The sequence below is a fragment of the Pungitius pungitius genome, chromosome 4 (assembly GCF_949316345.1).
Source record: "Pungitius pungitius chromosome 4, fPunPun2.1, whole genome shotgun sequence".
Lineage (NCBI taxonomy): Eukaryota > Metazoa > Chordata > Actinopteri > Perciformes > Gasterosteidae > Pungitius > Pungitius pungitius.
In genome coordinates, this window is record NC_084903.1 from 8,279,733 (window position 1) to 8,300,917 (window position 21,185).

At 43.0% G+C, this 21,185-nt stretch overlaps 2 protein-coding genes across 5 annotated transcripts in view; one reads left to right on the top strand and one right to left on the bottom strand.

The window, feature by feature from the left end:
• Window positions 1-2,395: 2,395 nt before the first annotated feature.
• On the top strand, window positions 2,396-9,173 carry rs1a (retinoschisin 1a). The gene is made up of 6 exons (XM_037483851.2): window positions 2,396-2,600; window positions 2,923-2,948; window positions 3,221-3,347; window positions 5,320-5,461; window positions 6,535-6,730; window positions 7,913-9,173. The coding sequence occupies exons 1-6, from the start codon at window positions 2,459-2,461 to the stop codon at window positions 8,063-8,065; spliced, it is 786 nt and encodes a 261-aa protein (XP_037339748.1). The 5' UTR covers window positions 2,396-2,458; the 3' UTR covers window positions 8,066-9,173.
• Window positions 9,174-9,288: 115 nt separating this feature from the next.
• cdkl5 (cyclin dependent kinase like 5) overlaps window positions 9,289-21,185 on the bottom strand; it is a 30,214-nt gene continuing 18,317 nt past the window's right edge. For 3 of the 4 annotated variants that reach the window (XM_037483270.2, XM_037483280.2, XM_062561703.1), the window contains 11 exons: window positions 20,800-20,880; window positions 20,247-20,416; window positions 18,645-19,606; window positions 17,690-18,030; window positions 16,541-16,642; window positions 16,103-16,208; window positions 15,055-15,190; window positions 14,377-14,482; window positions 13,585-13,746; window positions 12,549-12,815; window positions 9,289-12,154 (listed from right to left, as the gene is read on the bottom strand). In XM_037483270.2, coding sequence (XP_037339167.2) covers window positions 11,750-12,154; window positions 12,549-12,815; window positions 13,585-13,746; window positions 14,377-14,482; window positions 15,055-15,190; window positions 16,103-16,208; window positions 16,541-16,642; window positions 17,690-18,030; window positions 18,645-19,606; window positions 20,247-20,416; window positions 20,800-20,880 — 2,838 coding nt within the window. In that variant the 3' untranslated portion in view covers window positions 9,289-11,749. The remainder of the gene's footprint in view (window positions 12,155-12,548; window positions 12,816-13,584; window positions 13,747-14,376; window positions 14,483-15,054; window positions 15,191-16,102; window positions 16,209-16,540; window positions 16,643-17,689; window positions 18,031-18,644; window positions 19,607-20,246; window positions 20,417-20,799; window positions 20,881-21,185) is intronic. The other variant, XM_062561704.1, reaches the window with a different exon arrangement.

Here is a 21,185-nt window from a genome sequence, read left to right on the forward strand (position 1 = left end):
GTAATCGCTTCAGCAAACCATTCAAATGCTGCTGGGCCAACAGCCAATGGGAAGCCTCACATATGTCACCAGGATTAAGGAAGTTTTAATCGTCCAGTTTACACTCATGTGACCATACTAAAGGTTTGTGTATCAAAAATATATATTTTAATACTAGACCATAAACCCGTGTTTCCTAAATGCATTAAATAAAGAGATGATCCATCCAGGTCGTGGACCAGAGATCAGACATATTAGGAAACCAGAGTCACCCTCTGATGGCCATTAGAGAGAATGCAGGGTTTGGAGAAGTAGCGATTAATGTGCACCATCTACTTAAGGAATATTTAATAAAATGTGTCCCTCAGGCTCAACTATGAGCCAAAAATGCCTTCAAAATCTCAATAATCAACCAAACCAAATTATACAACAATATTCCATGAATGATCACCAGTAACTTACTGCTTGGGGTAGATACATAATACAGTTTTACTAACAACTTGACACAATCACATAAACACTTCTCAAATAAATAGGCAACAGAATACAAAATAAAATTCTTTAATAAATAAAAGCTGCTAAAAATAACATTTCCCCGCAAACTCTTTATCCAGCAGCTCTTGCATGAATCCTCTGTTGCACAAGCGCAACAGCAGCACTGATCTCCTGCCGAGTGATCACTTTCAGCCGGTTGGTTTTGGACAGCCGCGAGGCCTCCGAGCTAACCAGTCTGAGCAGGACTGGTTTGGGAAAAGTGAGCCGACTGTCCAGGAAGTCCGGGGTCCTCAATGAAGCCGGACTGGCCTGCAGAAGAGATTAAAAAAACCAACAAAAAAAATTGAGTTTATCCCTCGCTTTTCATGATCTTACTCACATCAACCTACACAGCACACTTGAAAAGAGTGGATCTTCTTTTTTAGGCCTTCTGTAGGATTCAAAACCCTCCCACGAAACACAACGTGATGTAGAGTTTCAAACACCACATGGTCATGCACGTTACTGCGTCTCACCTCTTTACGAGCTCTGTAGAGGACAGTGGCGTGACCTCGAGTCCGTCTCTTGGTTTGTGGGGGAATCCGACGTGTTGTTTGCACTGCAGCCTTCATTGTGCCGCTCTGCCGTAACACTTCTTCCGCACAACCAACGTGCTTCACTGCAGCTGCTCCAAGAAGCCGTCAGGAACGAGAGGCTGAGGGAGTGGAGTGTGAGCCGAGTGAAAAGGATGTTCTAATGAACACAAATTGAATACAGCTTTGCTTATTTGGGCTTAATTGCTTTCACCCAGTAGGCGTGGAACCCCTCAGCGTCAGTTGAGACTTCTTTAATTAACAGAGTCTCTACAGTAGAAATGTTTAACCTTTTATAAAATAAGATAATATAGCGCTTGTATAGCTTTTGAATGCCATGCATGGTGTTATTTGTTATTTTGTATTTAAGTAAAAAACTTTCACGCCGTTATCTATATCACCAGAGCAATACACTTGCCAAATTGTTCATTTATTTTCAGAAGCTTTTCTCTTATTTTACAGTATAATTACAAACTTCAAGCTGTACATTTTTAGATTTACTTGAGTTAATTGAATGTTGTAATGTTTGAAGATTTTATTTTTGTTTTAATTGGTTCATTTGACTATCCAATAATATATTTCTCCAATTCTATTTCAGCAGCTGTAATTTTGCTATTTAAGAGAGAGTAGATGGCAATGTATCAGTTAATATTATCTTTTTTTTCTTTTTACATTAATAACTATCATCTTCATAACAAGCATTTTGTAACTTTTCAACCTGTCATTGAAATATCTGCAAGACGTACTCTCGAGTGGGACTCTTCCCTTTGAAAAATAAACTTTTCAGTGTTTCTAAATTACCCCAAATATTCTTTAGCAGAATTTTGTTGTTACTGTAGATACAGTATCGGGAGTCATATAATTCATATGTGAAAGCTAAAATCAGTTGGGCTCTACTTTGAACCTTTTATTTAATAAATTAAAATGAGGCACTTGATAATATCAAATTATTTTTTTCTTATATTATAATTAACGTGATAATACAAAATGCAGCAAACCTACAAGGACATTCAAGTCGACCTTCTGGTCAATTATATGGATCACAAGGCCCAGCATAAGCCATCACCACCCTCCAGCAAGCACACGCACACACACACATCCACACACCTACACGTACACACACACACACACACACACACACACACACACACACACACACACACACACACGCACACACACACACACACACACACACACACACACACACACACACAAACACACACACACACAAAACCCAAATCTGTCACATTAACCTCACTTGCTTTTGTTTTTTGCGGCAGGCTTTTGGACTTGACCTCTGTGGTGGTGCAGTGACTCCATGGATGGCGGTGGTGGTTTCTGGTGGCGGGCGAACAGCTGTAGGAGGGGCTTTGTCAGATGCGGATTGCATTAGGTAAGGCCATTAGTGTCCCATGGATTATTGTAATCCAGCCTCTCTAGCACTGCTAGCTCCGCTGCTCAGTCTGCAGTCGGTGTCTTCTGGTTTGGGAGCAGGTTGGAAGATGGCTCTCTACGCGCTTCATTTTCTGCTGGCCCTCCTCCTGGGAGCTAACGGTGAGACTCTTTTTTTATGAAACCAAAATATGTTTTGTTAAGAATTGGGAAATATTTAAAGGAGTCAGATCAACTCAAACTGGACCATATGCTAAAGAGAACCCGTGAAATGCAGTTTTAAATGTAGAGAAACACAAAAAAAAATCCTCAATAATCGTGGATATACCGCTTGCGGGTTTTCCCTGGTTTCACCTGATCTCTCGTTTATTTGCCTCTTCTTAGTGTGGTGAAATTGACAGACTAATACATAGGTTTTGTTTGCTGTAGTGACTACTGTGTCCTTACAGTTTTTTTTCTTCTTTCTTTCCATCTGTCTGAACAGTGTTCATCAGCATTCACGCTCAAGAGGTACGTAAAGAGCACAATGTTGAGTGCAGTTTTTGCACAAAGATGTGGCTCATAGTAGTTGTTTTTTAAACACTTTGTTTAATTGATTTTTATTGATATATAAGAATAGACACTGGAAATCTGACAAGATGAGATATCATGAGGTTCAATCTGCATCAATGTCACTTTTACTCCCCCATGCAATTAGTCTTGTTCCTATTCCTCGCAAAGCATCTGAATTTGACACTGCTGAACTTCATCTGTTAAATGTTGTTTGCGTTTCCTTGTACAAGGTGGCAGTGTCTGAGGTGTGGACAAGCAGATCTTGCAAATGTGATTGTGAAGGGGTTGAATCCCCGACTGAGTTTTCGACCATTGGGGCCGGATCTTCCATGGTGCGAGGAGTGGACTGCATGCCAGGTAAAAATCATCGGGGGCCGCCGCCTTTCTGAAGAATTGCTGTTTCCCTTTGGTGCCAGGATCCTGTAACTGTACAAGGAATGTGTACTGCAAACCGAGCCCAGCCTTTCTCATTTCTAATGAGGCCACTCTTTGGTTTGATAATGAAGTGACTTTTGTTGATACGATGATGAAATTGAACCATTAAACTAATGATAATACTTGAATCAAGGACATAATTGTAATTCAGATAATGAACATGCAAAGCTGACAGAGAGACTGGACGAGGACAAGAATCATGCCCTGTATCGCTGATTTTTAAACAACACAGTAAATATACAGTAATATTTGTTCTGCTTACAAAAAGTGTTTTTGCTGCAAAGCTACATATTCACAATTCAAAACAGCTGCTGGTTAAGTTCCTGTAGACAAAGTGATGGAATAATCCACTAATCATCTACAATGCAGATGGATGGAGAGATGTAATGTGTGCTACGAGACACCGAATAGGGGAATCTCTGTATGCATGAGTGCATTAGACTCCAGATTTGACGCCACAGGGTGGACATGCCCCGCTGGACATCATAAGCGAAGAAGATGCAGATCTTGCAGCCATGAAAAGAAACAAAAACACCTCTGCCAAAGCTGCACGGTCCACTAGATTTACCTCATCAATAATAGAAAATGTGGGCTGCATAAATTGGATTTTTTTCATTTGTTTCTGAGCTTCTGAACAGCAGCTGACAAAATAATCCATTAGCAGCTGATGACATCTCATTCATCATCAGATGGAAAGATCCATTTTCCAAAATCGCTTTAAGACTTGTCCTGGGGTTTGACTTTCCAACAAATCTCTGTTAAACCTGCAAACTGTCTTTTGAGATCTCTTGCAAAGCCAATAAATAAAAACACACCGAAAGCCCTGATTGCATTTTCAGAAGGTCTCAGAGAAAAAGATCAGACTTGAATTGTCTGAGGGGATGAGAGGTGATGTGCAGTGGTGAAAGGATGAGTTGATGTGCAGTGGACAGGTTTCCCTCAGTCAGTGAATGTGTGTCAACGGAGCCACAAAGTCACATGGCAATCGGTGACAGAAGTTCACCAGATATCCTTTATCTCTGATCCTGATGCTCAGATAGCTGAGGTCCTCCTGGAGTCCACCGATCATACAATCAGAGAAAACAGCATTTGCCTCCACACGGACCTTGTGATGATAACAGACGAGAGAGGCTAACTTTACTGCACGGCCTCTGACTTCATTCCACCTCAAACCGTCGTGTCCCGCCACTCGCTTTCTCCCAAAATGAAGGGATCTGTGTTTCACTCCACTCTTGAAATACATTAGGGCTGTTATGTAAACACTTATCTCCTGACTCACACAGGCGTCGCTGCTGCTGTATGCGTTGTAATACTGGGGATTAAATGGGATGTGACCCTGTGCCAGATAGGCTTAAGCTAGTAGTAAACAAAAGCGCAGCTCCGTGTCCTACACGGCTGGTATTATTTCTCAAACTTTAGGGAGGAAAAACTCCCCTCGTCTCCCCCATTCATGCATTTACAATGTGCACCAAGGCCACACGGGACCAGCTCTCGTGTGTTTTTAGGCAAAGTGATGCGGCAGATTGACAGAAACAAACATGGGAGCAACACGGAGCTAAAGCTGTTGAACACGGCCATCTGTCCGCCTGCCGTCCTAATGGACATCGCTGATCTCTGCGGAGAATTAAATTGCAGGCTTTTAGGATGGGATGTGGGTCACACTGCTAACCACGGGGGGCTCTGAAAGCGGGAGGGTGTGAGGATGGAGAGATGGAGAAATGAGCACCTAGAAAGGCTTACGGTGCCGATCATTCGGTGGTCACACCTGTTTTTTACTGCTTGTGCTGTTCTTCCTCCTCTAAGGGGGGGGGGGGGGGGGGGGGGGGCTTGCAACACAAAACAGAGCAAGAATCAAGACCTCTGTTTTGTAACTTTGTCTCGGATGCTCCCACAGAGTGTCCGTACCACAAGCCTCTGGGCTTTGAGGCGGGGTCAGTGAGTCCAGACCAGATCACCTGCTCCAGCCAGGACCAGTACACCGGCTGGTTCTCCTCGTGGCTCCCGAGCAAAGCGCGGCTCAACACCCAGGGCTTCGGGTGGGTACACGCCAGAGTGGGAACTTTACTCCCTGCAATTGATCTTTGCTATTTTCAAAATTGAAAAAACACCTGAGTCATTATATAGGTGCATGTATTTTTAATCCCCACCGGTGAATGCTGAGCTTTTAAAGTTTTAACTCCCAACATAATTTTGGCCAGTCAAGGACAGAGAAGAAACCCATCTCTTGTTGTGTAAGATGTATGGTTGATATGCCAATTTGCCGTTTCTTAAAACTATTTAGATATGAATAAGATGGAATACAAATTCTGAAATAAAACTGCTGAGGAGCTGTTATGCTTACTGACAAAGGTTTTCTCTTTTTCCACTCGCATATTAAATGTCCTTTTTTTATATGTTGATAAATACTTAAAATGATACATCCAAATCCGAATATCTGAACGTTTACCATGGCAACAAGGGATACCAACGCGTCAGCACTTATTAGCTATCGTAATAACTGGAAATCGAGTGTTTGCTGACCTCCAGTGGTTCTTCTGCTTAGCTTCTTACCTGTCTGGACCCGATCACATCCCTGCTGGGTGTGGCTACAGGTACAACTGTGTACTTTTTAACCAGAAAATACAGCACAACTCAGTTGTTTTTTAGTTGTTAAATAAAAGCATAAAGAGAAACCTGTATATTTTTGTCCAAAAGGAGGGGAAAGGTCCTGATAATAATGGTAAGAATTAAAACCTGTATAAACATAAATACATGCATCCAATTTCTTTAAACTTAAGCCTTGTAATACCAAAACCATCATTTGGAGGGAAAAACCAAGCAAAGAAGCCTTATGGTTGTGAAAATGGTAAATACATACTACAACAAGTCATGACTTAGATTTGACACCTTAGTGGGAGCCGTACTAAATGTTTTCAGTAACACCCGTGCTTTCTCCACCAAGCCAAGTCAAAATGCCTGCTGTGAGACAAGGAACGTAGCCAGCTCGAGTTCTGCCTCATCCACGTTACTCGCTCTAAGAGAACATCAATCAGCAAGTCAAACCCAACCAAAGCGTGTTGAAAACCGTTCAAGCCGCTGCACCTGATCCACAGTTTGTGTCTGTCTCCAGCTGTGCCTGGCTGTCTAAGTTCCAGGACAGCAACCAGTGGCTGCAGATTGACCTGATGGAGGAGATGGTGGTGTCGGGGATTCTCACTCAGGGCCGCTGTGACGCTGAGGAGTGGATCACCAAGTACAGCCTTCAGTACCGCACGGACGAAAAACTCAACTGGATCTATTACAAGGATCAGACCGGCAACAACCGGGTCAGTGGAACCCGGGGGAAACACACACACACACACACACACACACACACAAGACGTGAACGTGTCACCACTGGGGTTGTTCTAAAAAGTTGACTTTACTTAAAAGTAGGGCTGTCAAATGATTACAAATTTTAATCAAATTAATCAGAATTTTCAGTGGATTAATCAGGATTAATCACTATTTCCAATTACACCTGAATCCTAACCATTTTTTCTTTCTGAAATGCATACCAAAGATAAATAACACATACATAATTATCATTATTATTATCATCATTATTATTTTTTACATAAATACATGTTATTGATATTTGACTTGGTTTAATTAATTCCAGAAAATAATTAAATCAATGTTATTTGATAAGTTACAGACTGATTTCCCTGCATGGCTCTAGAAGGGTCTCCAGCCTCTGCAGTTTATGCCACTCTGCTGCGGCAAAACAAGTTTGTGCTCCTGATGGTCCAGGGCTACGATGACCAGACATGTCAATCCCGAATTTCTCCCGATTTCCACCGGACAATAATAAAAGTTACACCTTGAAGTCGAGCGGCAATTAGAACGGAAAAAGATGAGACTGGCGCTGCAAAGAAAACCGCTAGCACCCCCCCCCCTGACCGCTAGCACCCCCCCCGTCGATCGCCAGCACCCCCCCCCCCCTTGACCACTAGCACCCGCACCCCCCCGGTCCTTGGCAAGTATGGCGATGACGGCCTCTTTATTTCTGCTCACGCGCTTGACCATTCGAATTCCAACGTGTTGGAGCATTTTGCTGTTGTGTTGGTCAAATGATCTGAGGTTGATTTTGTTAATGGCCTGCGAACATTCAGCGTGGACTGGCGCAAACGACTTGCTGAACCTGACGGCCTGACATATGCCTACAGGTGGCAGTAATGTGTTGTATAGGATGAAGTGCATTCCCTAGAGGAAGAGGTACTTTCCTGACCTGAATAATTTTTCCCACTGCGCATGCGTGAAATGTGTTAAAAAAATTGACGTAATTAACAACAAACAACTAATTAACGTGGTTAACGCGCTATTTTTGACAGCCCTACTTAAAAGGTACCATGTCATAAATGTCACCCTTCAATGCACTGTACCAGATTTGCACCTGTAGTCCCTTGACAGATATTGTTGGTAGTAGTAACTGTAACTGTAGCTTCACTTTTCTCTCTTTCTCTCAGGTGTTTTATGGAAACTCTGACCGCTCCTCGTCCGTGCAGAACCTGCTGCGGCCGCCCATCGTGGCGCGCTACATCCGCATCCTCCCCCTCGGGTGGCACACACGCATCGCTCTGCGCATGGAGCTGTTGCTCTGCATGAACAAATGCATCTGAATCTGCCCCTGAATCTTCATCGATACCTAACCCCCCTCCAACCCCCCCGTCGTGTTGATTTCGTGTTCTGTTATTAAACCCACAGATTAGTCCCCCTCTGACTACACGTATAGAACCACAAGTTGAAGATAGCAAACAAAACAGTTTGACTGATGTGATCTGATTTAAATGTTTGTTCGAAGTGCTCAACGAGCACTCAGTCCTCTCTCCATTGTCTGCGTTCAGTCAGTCTCATGGTGGGGCCTTTTATGTTCTCAATAGATTGTTCCAATGAATTTTGCCATGAAATGGCATGAATTCAAAGCAATAATTAGGCATGGAGAGGGAGAGGCGGCGTTGCCATGGAGGTTGTATCCAACGGTCTTAAACAAGCTCTTCCAAAACATTTGTGTCCTCCTGTGAAGTTGTGTCTGCTTGTCCTAATATTTAACAGTAAACAGAGACCTCTCGTCCTTATTTCACCCAAAGGAAATGGCTGGTGGCAGTCTACATGTTTCTCACTGTCAACAAACCAACAAAAGGCGTACTTATTATTTATTGACATCATCCCCCAAAAACGATTAGAAACAGATCGATGAACTGCGTTGTTGCATCTGTGCGACATGTGCCCTCGTCACACAGAACACAGGCACAGAAGTTTGTTTTGAGTCAATAACAGACACCATCCTGCTGCTCTAAATACTCCATGGTTCCATGGGTAATAAACGTGAATCCACAGCTTTGTCTCCAACAAATGCACCAATCATTCATATTTGGGGAAAGCTTTCACAAGACTAAAGTGCCCAACTGCTTCATGGAAATCACTCTTTGTTCACTGAAAGTATATCAATTTGACCCCCATTTGATTGTCGTCTTTGTTCAGTGTCAGACGTGAACAGTCCCAACAAAGGAGCAAGGAAGTCTTGAGAAATGACTTTTTGATCCTTTGATGGAATTTGTTGATAATAAGAAAAGTGTGGAATAATGTCAGACTTTTTCTTTAAATACGCCTGTGATCTCACTTTCTGTCTTAGTTTTTACAGACATAAATCCCCGGTGCTATAAAAGGGTTTCATTTTCAATTCAGTTTCTCGTGACACTTTGAGAATACACTGCAACGTGTTATGTACTCTGAAAATGTATTCTTTATTGTATCTTTAAACCATTTCCCTAATTAAATGAATACTAACCAATACAGGGGCCACGATGCGTCTCTCTGTGTAACAAAACAAACGTATGAGCCATTAAAAAATGTACAGTTGGCTTTTATTATGAGACCCTATCATTTCTCAAGTAGACTGGTCAGTATAGATACACTATTATTTCTATTTACACCCTGTAAGAAGTGGGAAACAGCTTAATGAAGGGGGGGGGGGGGTTCAGGAAAAACATTCATATTAGTGAACAGCAATGATTCTCATCTGTGTTGTCAGCGTAGTTAACTTGCTGGGTTGAAGCCTCCATCTCCTTCTGAAGTGTTGAGTAAGCTAACATAAGGCTTCGGGTCACTGGCAAGGGAGGCTTTATCATTACTCTGGCCCAATAATGAAATAGCAAACCCACGTCAGCAGTCATTTACAATCATTAGCAATCAGGATTTAATACACAACGCAGGGCATGTTCAAGGACATTTGAACGTAATTGGAAAATATTAAAAAATATGTATTGCAGAGCGATGTGGACGTGACATACTTATCAGCCTCCTAATGGAAGTCCTTCCTGGCACTAGATTTAACCAGCCACTGATTTGGCCACTTCAATCAGCGTCAGACGGAGTTCGTCTGAATCTTATTGATTTCAATCAGACATCTAATAAATTGGTAGTATGTTCCTTTTTTGTTGTCTTCTTTCTTTTTTTGCTTATTTTCATACATTCAAAAGTTTAGAAACAAAACATCAAAATTCTCAAAAACGTGTCCACGGATGACTCAAATTCTGCACACCTCTCTCTGTTCCCCCTGTTCCCTCCTTCTGTAATACATATTCAAGTTTTTCTTCTGCACCTCTTTACCACAGAGGAAGAGGAGGGAACAAACGATGAACAATAAGACTGGAAGGAAAACAATTCAGTGTTTTTTGGCTAAACCACTGATAGTGTTTAGTGGTTCAGTATATTTTTTCATCCTTCACAGTTCAGTATAACAACAAGTAAATACTTTTATGAAATACCTAGCTGAGTAATGTCATCCATGATCATGACTAGTAATATTAAAAACAAGCTGTAATGTAAATACCAATAGTAGGAAAACCGATCAGATGTAGAAAAAGTATCTACTAAAACGCAACATTTTAAAATGCAAACTGAAAAATGTAAACACACACATCAAAGTATAAGTCTGGTGTTATTCCATACCTTTATTATTGTGGACAAATCCCATGAAAAAAAAATAAACCAACAACAAAACCTTGCAAGTAGCCGTGTTAGGGTGTTAGAGTGGAAATCTGAGGTGCTTATTAGACACTCAGAGACGGGCTTTTACAACCCTGGAAAGTTATCACTGCAGAAAGGCTACATGTGATCTACCAATCATTGTTTGTTTTGGTCTTTTCATTCCATTTGTCCACAAAAAGAAAATGCTAAATTCCACCAGACTTATCATTTCGGACCTTAAAGGTTGCAGGTGAGGTATGCCTTTTTTTTGCTGAATGCTCTCGTACTATCGTGCACACTTCAATGTTGTTTTGGAGGAATTCAAACCCGTTTTAAGAGGCCAACCTTTCACCATCAACGTTGACGTCCGTCACTTGCTGTTGTGGCTGACGAATGAACCGAGAGACGAGATCTGGGGCTTAAAGTGGGAAATAAAGTGAACCGACGGCAGAAAAATAGCCCGACGTGTCACTAGACTTCAAAGCGAATGTTATTAGAGCAACGCACAGATTTCTGAGAAATGTCCAAGGCTTTTTTTTGACTCCACCTAGAGCCATAAGTATTTTTCAGTATTCAGTAAGTATTTCTTTACATTCTGATGAAACATACAGAAAAAAGGGGAAAATTAACAGGTAAAAATCTGTTAATCACATATCAAATTTAACAAAAAGAAGGACATTCACCATTAATAAATATTCCTTTTGACACTGTATTATCAACACATAAATATCTATGCATTTCTTTGTGTTGAAATAAAAGCTCTTGCAATTACACATTGAATTCTATTACCTTATAATATTCCCATATAGCCTACATACTGTGTCATTTATAGCTTATATCCTTGAATTTAAAACAAATAAATATTTAATAAACTATGTTGATATAAATCCTTTTTTTTCTTCTTTTTTTCTTCTTATCAAATATCAGAGCTTGAAAAAAAAACCTGTGTCTATTGGCCACTGTGACAGCGTCTGTGTTGCTCTGTTGAAGTGTCCTGTGAGCAGAAGATGGCAGCAAAGAGGCCGCGTGGGCCCAGTCTCCTTCGACAGGAACGATGGTCGTAACCCTTGTTAAGGAGAGAGAGAACAACATACAACTGATACAGCACTGGCGTCCCGGGAGGGAATGAGGCCCCGCCCTGTCCCTCACTCCCTAAACAAAACTGTTACTGGTCTGTACGAGCATCACAACAAGACGACGGTTCGATCCAGTCCAATAGGGCTCTCGGGGTAAGCTTTTACCAGAGCGCCGGGACGTCTGCGTCCGGCAGCCGCTTCCCGGATGGAGACGTGTTGGAGGAGGCCCGGTTTGGGAGCACAGGGGATCGCAGGGGCTCACAGCGCCGTCTCCTTTAGGTCGTTGAGGTTCGGCATCCTGCTGCGGGAAGCCCGGGTGAAGGTGGGTCCGTTCTGGCCCGGTTTGATGCCCAGCTGTTCAGGGGTGAACTGGGCGCCCTCTGCCCGCTGCAGGGCGGACACGTGCCAGCTGGACTCGATCTGCCCGGGGAGGGGGTAGCTGGCCTTGCGGCTCTTGGCCTGGGCGGAGCTGCTCGCCCCCGTGTGGCCCCTGCTCTCAGCGTGCCCTCGACCCTCGGGGTAGCCCGCTTTGGAGGAGGGCTGAGGCGGGTTGGGGAGGGGGGCTTGGAAGCGCATGTCTGGAGGAGGAGCAGGAGGCTGTCCTTGATTTGAGGAGGAGGGGGAGAGGTGGAGGAGCCTGCGGAGGGACTTGAGGGGTTGACTCTGTGAGGAGAGAAAGAGATACAGTGGATGAGTGTGTTGGTCCATCCACCCGGCCCGTGTTCGGTCTTGTTAGAGCTGGAATCAAAGAAGTAAATGTTGCTTTGATGGTTGAACATGTCTTGGTGTTTCTGAACGGACCAATTCCATAAGTAGCTGTAATTAACTTATTATTTCTTTGTATTCTATTCATTTTACTCTATTGAATATGTGGGGGAAAGACAGATTATATGTCTTGACCTTTAGATTTCATGTTTCATTTGCACAGAATTCTGAGACTTAAGTAACATGATTTAACATTTAATGACTGATGCTAAGGGTTCGTTTTGGTTTGAATAACAAGGCACTGCACTGAGGTCACATTAGTGTCTCCACAATGTAACATCAGGCTGCGTACCTGAGAGTGCGAGTCCACTGGTTTGTCTTGTGGCCAGTCATTTAGCCTCTCCCTCTCCCTCCCTCTTTCCCTCTCTCTCTCCCTCTCCCGCTCTCGTTCTCTCTCCCGCTCTCTCTCTCTCTCTCTCTCCCGTTCCCGGTCTCGGTCCCGGCTCTGCTCCCGCTCCCGGTCTCGGGATCGCTCGCGGTTTTTCCTCCGGCTGCCGTGGTGGGAGGACGACTTGGAGCTCCTCTGCAGGGAAAGGTGTTCTTGTCCGTTGCCAGAAACCTGACATTCCACAAACAAGAAAAAAACCACTGTGTAAATGTAACATTCCCTTTCTGCAAGGCGAGGTTACCCCGCTCATCTTCACTTGTGTCCCTCAAATGACGGCGAGCCTCTGGCATGTGATGGTGATTAGTGATCACTTCATGTGTTTTCACAAACTATGATATATCCCTGCAACTAGGGATTCATTTTGTTATCATTTTTTTAAATTCACAATTTAATTGTGATTTAAAAAACGTCAGATAAAGCAAAAAAAAGTGTACATATGAATATAGTATATAAAACGACCAAAATAAAAATGATCATACATCATTATATAATTTATATATTGACTTCAAAAATAATCAATGTGTTGGATGAGAAGCTTTAGGACAGCGATGGCCTTTCTGTCCCCAGTCCTTGCGCGGTGCTAAGCTGACATACTGCTGTGTGATGCTTCATGGTCAATGAGACGAATATTATATCAACGCAAAAAAAAGCAAAGGTCCAACTACTGCTTCCTGCACCTCAGAGTACATCAATGTCCAGCACGAGTTTGCATGCATGTGTTGAATATCTCCAGGGACTTCATAGAGCATTTTGGAAAGGATTGTTCTCCCACAAAGGCAACGTGAATATGAAGTGACTGCATTTGACAAACATTGTAGCAAAGACATGATGGATGCATAGACACTGTGCAGCATGAAGACTCAAAAATTGGACCAAAAAGCGGTGAAAGTGTGTGATTGTGGCTGCAGCATGCAGCAGTAGTATGTTGAGGTTAGGTTACTGGTGAGGCCGGGTAGGGCGCGGCGGGCTGGTGTTGAGCCATCGGCGAGGCGACCACAGGTAGGACTTTGACGGCTGAGTTGTGCTTCAAGCTGTTGTTGGACCTAAAGAGCGGGAAAAGGCTTTTCCTGATGCTGGGATTCCTCCCGTCCTCCATGTCCGTCTGTGGAGCAGAACACGCACACACACAACTCTCAACACTCATCTGCGATGGCAAACAGAGCAACACATGCAGCAACTAGCGCCGACCTATCGGAAGAAAATACCATGTTGCAATAGATAGAAAGAGAAGAATCAATGCGGGACTATCTGATTGTGGCAGAACAACAGTAGAGGAACAGTCCAGCAAGCCAATGTTGAGCTTGGCTACAGTCTGTAAACTGTGATGAATGATTATTATTATTATAGTTTAGGTAATAGAGCTACAGATCATGATTGCTGTTTACTCCAGCTAACTTTGACTGACTGGGGTGTATGGTGACTTGGTTCTTCCCCTGTAACACTTTGTCTCATTGAAGCAATGCTGCTGTGTCCCCAGATTCTAGCAGTGAACTTGGTGACTCTAATGCTGTTAATAACAACATGTATGACAGCGGAAACAATATGATAATAGTAAACCCATCACACTGTATGATATGAGTGTTCCTTTGAGAAGCAAATTATCACTGATTCTACAGATTTGACTGCTCTACTGATCAACGTTTACGCTAAAATGAACTTTATAGAAAACACCACGTTGAACTAAAGGACATATGTCCATGTGTGGTTGAGGAATTGACTGAAATGGTCTTACTATTTGCGTCTTCTTTTTTTTCTTTTTAATGGCTCTGAAGAAGCCTTGTTTCTCTTTCTCTTTGGGGGGCTCTGGAGGATTCATCACCATTTTTTCAGCAGCAGTCCTACGTGGAAAATACATGGTTAGAAATACAAGGGCCAGATAAAATAGAGATTTCTTCTCTGGCACGTCACGTATGCTGCGGCACAATCTCAATATACAATGCATTAAATAGAATAACTATTCAGTTATACAAGACACTTAATTATTCCCTCTCGGAAGAGAAAAACAGCCATGGTACAATTTGATTTGTTTCTTGTTCACTTCATTTAGATGTGCGTTCATTAGGACAATATTTAAAGGAAATACTGTAAAGATTGCTTCTTTTTCAACTACAAACAATTCAAAAACAGTCACATTGTTTTTTCATTCATTGTTATTATTCATAGTTTGAATAATTACAGACTGGCAGTAACTTCGTAAAAAGGCCAAATCTTAATTTCACGTGACAGCAGGAGGATAAATCAATTTTATCATCAGATCTTCCTCTGAGGCCCCAGCACGCTGTCTTGTAGAAGATCAGTTCTTTCTTCACAACAATAAATCTCAACACAGTTTCCTCAACACAACCTTGAACGTAGATCTACTATGTTGTACATTCACACGCTACTCCAGTTCAGCAAAAGAAATCATCACCAGTCAAAAGCCGTCTGGCGTTTGGAGTGGTTGACCATGGCGACGGGGTCCCCGGGCACGACAGGTACAACCGGCCCCCGACCCTGCCCGACGCCGTCGTGGAAAGAGGAGGAGTTGTCTGGTCTCGGGGAGGGGACTGAGGGGACGCCAGGAGGAGACAAGGATTAAAAAGGGAGAATCCTGCTGGTTTGGATGTCAGCAATCGGTGATGTTCAGTGTGTGTTCTGGCAGCCGTGCTCACATGTGCTAAACTCCTCCATGTCGGGCTCGTCTACTAAAGCTCAGGTTTATATGTCCGCCTCTTTTAATTATGGATTTCCCCACCACTGTACTGTATAATTGCCGTTGTTCTTTGATTCTAAGGCATGTTGGACGATCAGACACCTCAAACTTTTGTATCAAACCGAAATGTGATTTCATGTCATTTGACAAGTCATCCATTTGGAAAAAAAACCCACCATGAAATGAAAGGAGTCGTAATGCAAGCGTGTTTGAAAACTTCCACTTTGGTTTTTCACCATCTTTCTGCATAAAGACTTTTTAGAAACAACGGGCACAATGGCTTACTGGAGCCAAACATGGACAGGAAGTTTCTTTGAACCATATTTTATCCATATGGTTTATTTTTAGATTGCCTTGTATTTCTCTTCGATTTGTCTAATTGTCTAATGAATCCGCTTGTTGAAAGCCGCTAGAATATATAGTAAATGTTTTATTGCATCATTCAAAACTTAGTTTGGCCATTCAGTCTTCTCTTTTAAAGGCAGCTGTCTACTAAAGGAATTGAAAATGCAACACAATTCTTTTTTTTCATGGCTTAACAAAATCCTGCATTGTTCTCACAGCTTATACTCCTGCAGACACACCTGTATTTTGTATCTTGCAAATATTAGTATAATATAGTATAATATTTGTGGACACATTTTTGGATGCATTTTTCTTTTATAATTCAATGATGTCATTATTTTCTGTTTTTCTTTTTCAATAGGTTGTTTGGAAATAACTAATAAAAAGGTCATTTTGTCTCTCTGCAGTAAGTGACCCTTACCTCGGTAGAAGCTGCCGACTCTCCGAGGCATGGACTCAGTGAAGATCATCCGGTTCTCCTTGGAGGATCCTCCATCCTCCATATGAGGGTCGTGATACATGCTGACCTAAAAGACGCACACGTCATGCAGACACACAAACGCACGAGTACACAACCACGGACAAAGGACCATACAAAGTTGCTCAGCATCTTCGTACGTGTGATCAAAAATGTCATTTAACCTCACTCTATGTTTTTTAGCCTTTTAGCTGTCACATTCACAAGACAAATTGGGGCAATCTTAGAGCTCCTCAGCGAGGTAACATTTATACCAGCGACAACGTGCGGTGAAGCTGTTGGGTAGAAACAGAGAAAGCTATGGAAAGAGCGGTCAGAAGAGCTACTGTCTGTGTTGGGTGAACTGGACGGAGGAAGGGAAGTGAAGTCAGGGGGTCGGACCTCGTTTTTAGAGCGTTGTGTATGAAAAGCAGCAGTGTTGTCCCTCGTAGAGTCTTTGATGGGGGCACAAGGGTGGCTCATGTCTTTAGGGGACTGCTCACTCTGTTGAGGAGACGGACAGGCGCAGGTCAAAGCAGAGTGGAAAAGCAGCGCGAGGCAGTGGCAATGACAACGTGAGACAGTGACGGTCCCTGCACATACACACACACCCGTCCATTTGTGACATACACACATTTGTGTAAAAGGAAAGCTTTACACCAATGCACTGAGAACTATTCTTGCGCTTCATTAATTTCCAGAATTTTTCAGTTGAACTTTTATTAAATCCCATGTTATGATTTTAACTTCAGGTGCTTCAGGATGCGCCAAAAACTTATATTACAATATTACATTATGCTCTCTTGTCTGCTTGTGGAGAACTTTTGTTCAAATATAATTTGTTTCAGTGAAAATACGTTAAAACTGGAACACACTGCCATTTGCATATCTATTGCTTCTTGGCTCATCTTGTTTCATAGCCTCTAACTTTATTTATTATTAATTTATTAACTGATCAGTTGTATTTCTTCAGCTTCCCTAAGATTGTGTATGTTTGAGCTTTTTATTTCAGTGGTTTGCCTTAACAATCCATTATAATTTGTTACAATAGATTCACGTTAGCTAAAATATTGCATTAAGTGCTCAGTAGACGTTGTCTTTGTTATGATAACCACACTGAAAGTTCTACCGACCACAGATGTTGCTGTTACCATGGAGACGATAAAAAGTAAATAAGTCAGTATTTCTAGCCATTGTTTTGGAAATGATGAACTCAAAATACCCCACGAAATATAGTGATATATTTACTGTGTATATCTTTTTTTCTTTGTCACCAACTGAGCTTCAACCCATAATTTTTACTTTGAATTGATCTCTTATACAATTAGTTCTAAATATTATTTAAACCTCTCTACAATGACAGATGTTTAAACCTCTCCACAATGACAGATGTGACTTCAGAGTTGTTAGATTCTTCAACCAAGTGCAACCCGGATCTTGCACCCACTAACATGCAAAGTATCTGGCTGCTTTTCATAGAGAAAAATAAAGTTATATTTTGGGTCAACGGTGTCCTTTAGCTCCCGCCACACTCTCAGGACTGCCACTAACCCTGGTCATGGTGTCCGTGCAGTCCTCTCTGGAAGAGCTCACAGAGTGTCCAGTGAGGGTGGTCCGGTGCTGCAGTTGGGGGGAGAGCATCTGCAGGCTGCTGGCGCGCGTCGGTATCGCCTGTCCGGGGGGAGGCAAGCTCGCGATCCCGCCCTCGTTCCCGTGCGGCCGATGGCGCTCCCTCCTCACGTACATGGAGTGGCGTTGAGGCCGTTGCTGAGAGGAGAAGGGGGAGGTGTAGCCCAGGCCGTAGTGATAAGACTCGTGTGGGGAAGGCAGAGTGTGAGTGGAGGGCATCCCCGTGCCTCCCGGATCTAAGAGCTCCGGAGCACTGACCTCCTCTGGAACAGAGCGGAAAGACAAAGTCATTAGAGCGTCGAGTCACTTTCTGCAGGGATTATTGTACTTCGGATTACCGTTAACCGTGAACTGTGTGTAAAAAAAAATCCCCTGGCCTTTGTGACCCCCTTCAAAATGTAAAGCATTTGACAACACAAAAAACTGAAACATTTGGGGCGGTGGAGTTGGAGCCCAAATTGTCAGAGGATGTTACTGAAATGATAAAAATCAAAACCCTTCATTTCCCATCCTCTATTTATATTCCAAATACAGATACTATCCTGGGAATGCAAATAAAAACCATTTTATTGTAGCTCATGATCTCTATCCTGAGTATAGTATATACATACAGTACATATAGTATGTAAAAGTATATGACTTTTTTTCTGTATGGATTATGAATGTGAAATATGAATATGTAACTAAATATAATTATATATATATATTTTTAATTGTACTGTTTTGCATTTTGTTTATATGCGTGTGGAGACCCACTGTTTGCTGAATATAAACACTTAGTATGAGTATAAGAAAGAAACGGGTGTCTGAAGCCTGAAACTGAAGGCTAATTGAATCCAAGACAGTAGTGCACTACAGATTAGGCTTTCCCACCTACCTGAGGCCAGAGGCTTATGTCTGGATTTATGTCTGGACGAGGAGTCCAGCGTGCTGCTCTCCATGCGAACATTTCCACTGCAACGAGAGGCCGGGCTGTGCCCAGACCGATCGCTGTGGCGAGCAGAGGGGCTGCCAGGTGGCCCTTGGGGAACTGATGGGGTGTTAAGGTCTAAACAGCTGGCAGGGAAGAAGCGGGCCCCGGGGCCCATCCCCACTGTGGCGTTGGAGTTGGGGTCCTCTGGGTGCAGTCGGCCGTCGCTGAGGTTGCCCACGGATTTGGCATCACTCAGCGCGCTGTGGCTCTTGGACAGGCTGAGGTAAGAGGCTGAACTCTTCGAAGAGGAGGACATGGATCCGTGGGCAGAGTCGGCCATGCTGTGGCTGTGTCGGCCATGTTGCTTATCTGCTGCGGACTGCAGAGTGTTGGTCTTGCCTTCCAGGAAGGTGTGGCGGCCGGCCTGCTGTTGCTGCTGCAGCTGTTGCTGCTGCAGCTGTTGCTGCTGCTGCTGTTGCTGCAGCTGTTGCTGTTGCAACTGCTGTTGTTGCAACTGCTGTTGTTGCAACTGCTGTTGTTGCTGCTGCTGTTGCTGCTGCTGCTGCTGCTGCTGGGAGCGAGTAGAGCTGGGTTTGCTGTGGCCGTACTTGGACACGTGTCCCTGGTCGGGCAGCTTTGGGGATGGTCCCAAGTTGAAATCAAACTCTGTCTTGCCTTTGGCTTCTTTGGGGCTGAGGAGGTGCGGCAGGTTGTTGTTCACCAGGTCTTTGTTGGATGGGGCAGAACGATTCAGGGTCTGGGACAGGTACTGGACCTTAGGGTGGAGCGTAGGGCTTAAGGTGGGCGGAGCCGGTTTGTTACCATTGAGGAAACTCTTGTTGCCGAGGTGATGAAGATCGCCATGGCGAGGGAGGCTGGAACATTCTTTGCTGTTGGAGCGACGGCTCGTGCTCTTTGTGTGACTCCTGGTAGAGGAGAGAGACGCACGGATAACAAGTTCTTCATCTTTAAGAACATTGTACAAACCTGCACCTAAAATTCTCAGATTTTATTTTGTTTTATTTTATTTGACCTATCTCTTTTTAGGAAAGGAAGGACTTTAGCTATATATTAAATTGCTGTGATCTATTCACCTTAAATTAAAAAATAAATAAATTAGGTTTAAAATAAAAATTCACATGAAGCTCTGAAAAAGGATGTGTTTGAATAAAATGCAACAAGAGGCATGTACATTTACAAAAAAACCCTCAAAACTCTAACAGCACATCTTGTAAATATTAATAAGTTTACACTGTGCATATGGAGGGCATCAAGATCCCAATGATGCCATTTTCTAAAAGGAGAACCTCTCTCTGCCTTTTAGATATATACTGTATTTTTTCTATAGCCAGTGAAAGTAAGCAAAAAAAAATTTGGAACCTGCCGATAACCTTGCAAATCTTTTCCTTAAACTATGATCCATGATACTATATATATGTATAGGCTTTGAGTTGTTCAAGGTGTCGGGATGCCTGGAATGACAGTTAATTAAGCTCTGGTCCCTGTGTTTACTTGATGGAACTAATTGAATTGTAAGAAGACGGAGTAAAGCTAAAGGAGTCAGACCTCGTGGGGACGGTGTTCTCTCCATGATGGTGTGTTTTCCTCTTGGAGGAGCGCGGTGGGTTGGGAGACGAAGGGGGAGGCCTCTCTGCCTGCCTCAGAGGCTGAAAGGCCGGATGGTTCAAGCTCTGCTCCGTCAGAAAACGCTCAGTCTGGTTGAGCAGCAGCAGGCTCTGATGGGAAACGCGCATGGATACGGACGTTATGGGTACATACACTTTCACGTGTCACTTTCTGTTAGCTGGTGCACTTTATTTTTATTTTTATCTTTATTTCTTAACTTAACTAACCCATAGGTTTAGCATACTAACCCATAGCATACATTTCACTATATTTTGACCTTATTCCTGCACTACTTCTGTTGCCCATTATCGTATCTGCCGTCATGCACCAACCGCCAAAGTCAAAGTCAAATTCTATGTATGTTATTATGGCATTAATACATAACTATTCCTGATTATTACTGACAACGGTTCACCGGAGCAGAGGAGGACAGTTTAAGGATGGACGACACGACAGGTCCATGGAAATATAGTTTGAGATTGAGATACTGTACCTTCATCAGATCCAGCATCAAACTACTCAGGATGGCTTGGTACCTTCTCTCCAAAGTCTGAGGATGGGCAACTGAGGGAAACTGTGCACACACACGCACAACACAGACACACACAAGCACACACGCATCAAATTTCTATCAAAACTTTTCGGAGCTTTCAGTTCTATCAGGATTTCCAACATACAGTAGATGTTCTTGCCAGTAAAAAAATCTCTGTTCAAATCACACAGAAATCTATCACTGGATCACACTAAACAAAATACCAGAATCACACACGCACACACACACAAAGTCCTGTTTGGCCTTCTGGGACATTTTTCTCTTGCTGCTAAACTGCACACCAACCACCTATCTCATGAGTCACAGCAATCCACTCAGTCATGGTG